The sequence below is a fragment of the Quercus lobata genome, chromosome 3, assembly GCF_001633185.2.
Source record: "Quercus lobata isolate SW786 chromosome 3, ValleyOak3.0 Primary Assembly, whole genome shotgun sequence".
Classification (NCBI taxonomy): Eukaryota; Viridiplantae; Streptophyta; class Magnoliopsida; order Fagales; family Fagaceae; genus Quercus; species Quercus lobata.
This window is the reverse complement of record NC_044906.1, coordinates 198,321-201,931: the sequence shown is the minus strand read 5'-3', so window position 1 is coordinate 201,931 and position 3,611 is coordinate 198,321. Positions and strand designations below refer to the sequence as shown.

The 3,611-nt window shown below is 36.9% G+C and overlaps 1 protein-coding gene across 1 annotated transcript; it reads left to right on the top strand.

Moving 5' to 3' along the window:
* Positions 1 to 1,859: 1,859 nt before the first annotated feature.
* Positions 1,860 to 2,481, top strand: LOC115979636 (putative disease resistance RPP13-like protein 1). The gene is made up of 2 exons (XM_031101691.1): positions 1,860 to 2,054; positions 2,110 to 2,481. The coding sequence occupies exons 1-2, from the start codon at positions 1,860 to 1,862 to the stop codon at positions 2,479 to 2,481; spliced, it is 567 nt and encodes a 188-aa protein (XP_030957551.1).
* The last annotated feature ends 1,130 nt before the right edge of the window (positions 2,482 to 3,611 follow it).

The window sequence follows — 3,611 nt, the reverse complement described above, 5'->3', positions numbered from 1 at the left end:
CAGTGACTTCACTTTATCCTTCTAGTGTAGCATTTCAATAGACTTCTTACTAAGGATATAAACAAACTGCAGCAACGTATGCAAAGAAATGCAAAACTGGTCACATTTCACACTTGCAAGTTCGTACACTGTTTCAAAGTGAATTCCTCAAAAGGACCCGTGTAAATTGCGAAGTGAATAGCACTTCAGAAGTATTGGAACCTACTATCTCATGCACATTTACAAAATCAATTCGTCAAGTTGACCATATAGCTACAACGATTTTTTCAAAAGCACCACACTTCATATCATGGCTCCATAATTCATATGCAGCAAGTCTATATGGTATACAAACCCCCCCCACAAAAAAAATATATATATACATATATATTTAATTTGAATAGCACATTGACAGAATACTGAAACTATTCATTTCAAACCAATACAATCAACTTCTCTATGCAATATACCAAATGACCCTCTCAAAACCATCTTTAGCAACTATACCGAATGGATTTACGTTCAAAATGTAGATTGTTCAAATCATAATTATTTAGGAATCACTAAAACTAACTGATATCAGAAATCTCAAATAAAAACAGGAAATCAGATGCTTGAAACACAAACCCAAATGATCCCTCCAATGGATGGTTTCTTCATACTACATAAAACAATTTTTAATATACTTTCATGATTAAACTACATGGCAAGGCTAAAGTTTTAGTAACATTCAGTCTCAGTTCTTTAAAAAAAACATTCCAAACATTCACACATTCCAGTAATGTTGCAAGTATTAACATCAGTGTCTCTGTAAGTTTGGCCAAAATTTGATAAATTTCTCAACAGAAGTTGCTATTAATTTCTTTGGTGGGAGTTTTTGAGAGATAATTAATTGATATATCAGCCAAACAATGAAAGAAAGAAGTAGTAAGAATTTACCTTTCCCGAAATAGAACAGATTTCTGCAAGGCTGAATATTGGCCACTCTGTATCATAGCACCTACATGCCGAAATGTGAACCATATGTGTTATTTGAATTTAGCATACGTAACAAAAATTAAGAAATTGAACAAGACCATATAAATATTAAATCGCAAATGACTTAGAAAAAGGTAGGCATTGAAGTTGTTCTCTTTATACGCAAATGAGTGAAAATTGGTGACATGTTCATTTGATTAGCCTATCTAAAATTCCAATCTTTTATTTTTAAAATATGTGGATATATATTGAAACCATCAAGCAATTTTGAATACAACACAAGATAACTGAATCTAAGCAACTGCATGGTATGCTACATATGCGTATACACAGCATTAAATAGCCCTAATTCAAATTCATGAGACTTTGATAAACTCATCAATATATGCTGTTCGTAATTTTTTCTTGGGAAGTTATCGCTGAAAATGAGAATATTTTAATTGATTGTGCAGAAGTGGAGTGAGTTACCTGTACTCGAACTTTAAAGAATTGTTCTTTCTTAATCAGAATTGATGGGATGTGAGAAATCTTGCACCAATCCTCACCAATCTCTCTTTGGCAACGTTCACAGAGAATTTCAGAGCCACCGATCTAAATGATGCTGAGCAAAGGCAGTTTAAGGAAGAAGCTGTGAGGCTTTGGTCAGAAAAGCTCACCAACGCTTGCTACGAGATGGACGATGTGGTGGACGGGGTGGAACACATGGTCAAATTAGCTATTTAGAAACAAGCAAAAGAAGATGCTGGTAAGGTTCCTCCTGTTCGGAAGAAGAAGGTATGCTCCTTCATCCCCTCCCCTTCATGTTGTTTCCATCAAGTGGTTAAGCTCAAACTGTGCCACGATATCAGAGAGAGATGTATGGATTTGAGTTGAGCGAAGGTTCTGCCATTGAGGATTGATCAATGACTACGTTTTTAGTTGATGAGTCAACATTTCTTGGTCGTGATGAGCATATTGGTTATATATTGAGTGGTCTATTGGGTGAGGCTAGTAGCAGTGATGCCATAGAAAGAAACCTCCATGTCATCTCCCTTAGTGGGCATGGGAGGTATTGGGAAAACGACTCTGGCCCAAATTGCCTACAACCATCCCATTGTGTAGGAATATTTTGAAAAAGTGATTTGGGTTTGTGTTTCTGAACCTTTTAATCAGTGTAAGGTTGTCATTACAATAATTGAAGCTCTTGATGATCATCGTCCCAATGTTGCTGAATTTTCAAATCTGATGGCAAAGGTTTGTGAATTGATTCGGCAAAGTGGCAAGGTTTTTATTGTCCTCGATGATGTCTGGACTGAGGACTTTAATTTGTGGGATCCATTCAGGATTGCATTCAAGAATTGTGCCCCAGGGTGTAGAATTCTAGTCACCACTCGGAAAAGTAGAGTTGCAGAGATAATAGAAAGTGAGACCACGATCAATCTAGGGGTGTTGTCTAAGGAAGATTGTTGGTCAATTTTTCGTAATATTGCTTTTTTTGACTGTGATTCTAAGGAATGTGCACACTTGGAAGAACTTGCTAGGTAGATATCTAGAAAGCACAAAGGCCCTTGCTGCAAAGACCCTAGGGACAAGTGTTTTAAATAGCAGTTTGTGGGAACTAGAAGATAGCAAAATTGAAAATGATCTTTTTGGGTCGTTGTTACTAAGTTATTATGGCTTGCCCTCATCTATTAGATGGTGTTTCTCATGTTGTGCTGTCTTTCCAAAAGGTTATATGCATTCTGAGGATGAGTTGTTATTTTTTTGGATGTCACACAGATTTGTTGAGCCAAAGTCAAATGTGGACATAGAAAGCAGCGCAAGAGAATACTTGGAAACTTTAATCATCCGCTCTTTCTTACAAAAATCCGAGTACAAAAGCAAGGGTTCGTAATGCTTGACATAGTGCATGACTTTTGTGATGCACTCCTTTCAAGCATTACGAACCCTTTGCTTTCGTACTCGAATTTTTGTAAGAAAGAGCGGATGATTAAAGTTTCCAAGTATTCTCTTGCACTGCTTTCTATGTCCACATTTGACTTTGGCTCAACAAATCTGTGTGCCATCCACAAAAATAACAACTCATCCTCAGAATGCATATAACCTTTTGGAAAGACAGCACAACATGAGAAACACCGTCTAATAGATGAGGGCAAGCCATAATAACTTAGTAACAACGACCCAAAAAGATCATTTTCAATTTTGCTATCTTCTAGTTCCCACAAACTGCTATTTAAAACACTCATCCATTGATCTCTACCTTTCTTGAAGCGCATAAGACTCTACCTTTCTTGAAGCGCATAAGACTCTCTAGGGTCTTTGTAGCAAGGGGTAAGCCTTTGCACTTCCTAGATATCTACCTAGCAAGGTCTTCCAAGTGTGCTCATTCCTTAGAATCATAGTCAAAAAAAGCAATATTACGAAAAATTGACCAACAATCTTCCTTAGACAACACCCCTAGATTGATTGTGGTCTCACTTTCTATTATCTCCGCAACTCTACTTTTCCGAGTGGTGACTAGAATTCTACACCCTGGGGCACAATTCTTGAATGCAATCCTTAATGGATCACACAAATTAAAGCCCTCAGTCCAAACATCATCGAAGACAATAAAAACCTTGCCACTTTGCCGTATCAATTCACAAACCTTTGCCATCAGATTTGAAAATTCAATA

Coding starts and splice junctions, on each gene's coding strand:
- LOC115979636 (XM_031101691.1), top strand. CDS start 1,860: ATGACTACGTTTTTAGTTGATGAGTCAACATTTCTTGGTCGTGATGAG. Junction 2,055..2,109: donor GCCTACAACCATCCCATTGT/GTAGGAATATTT, acceptor CCTTTTAATCAG/TGTAAGGTTGTCATTACAAT.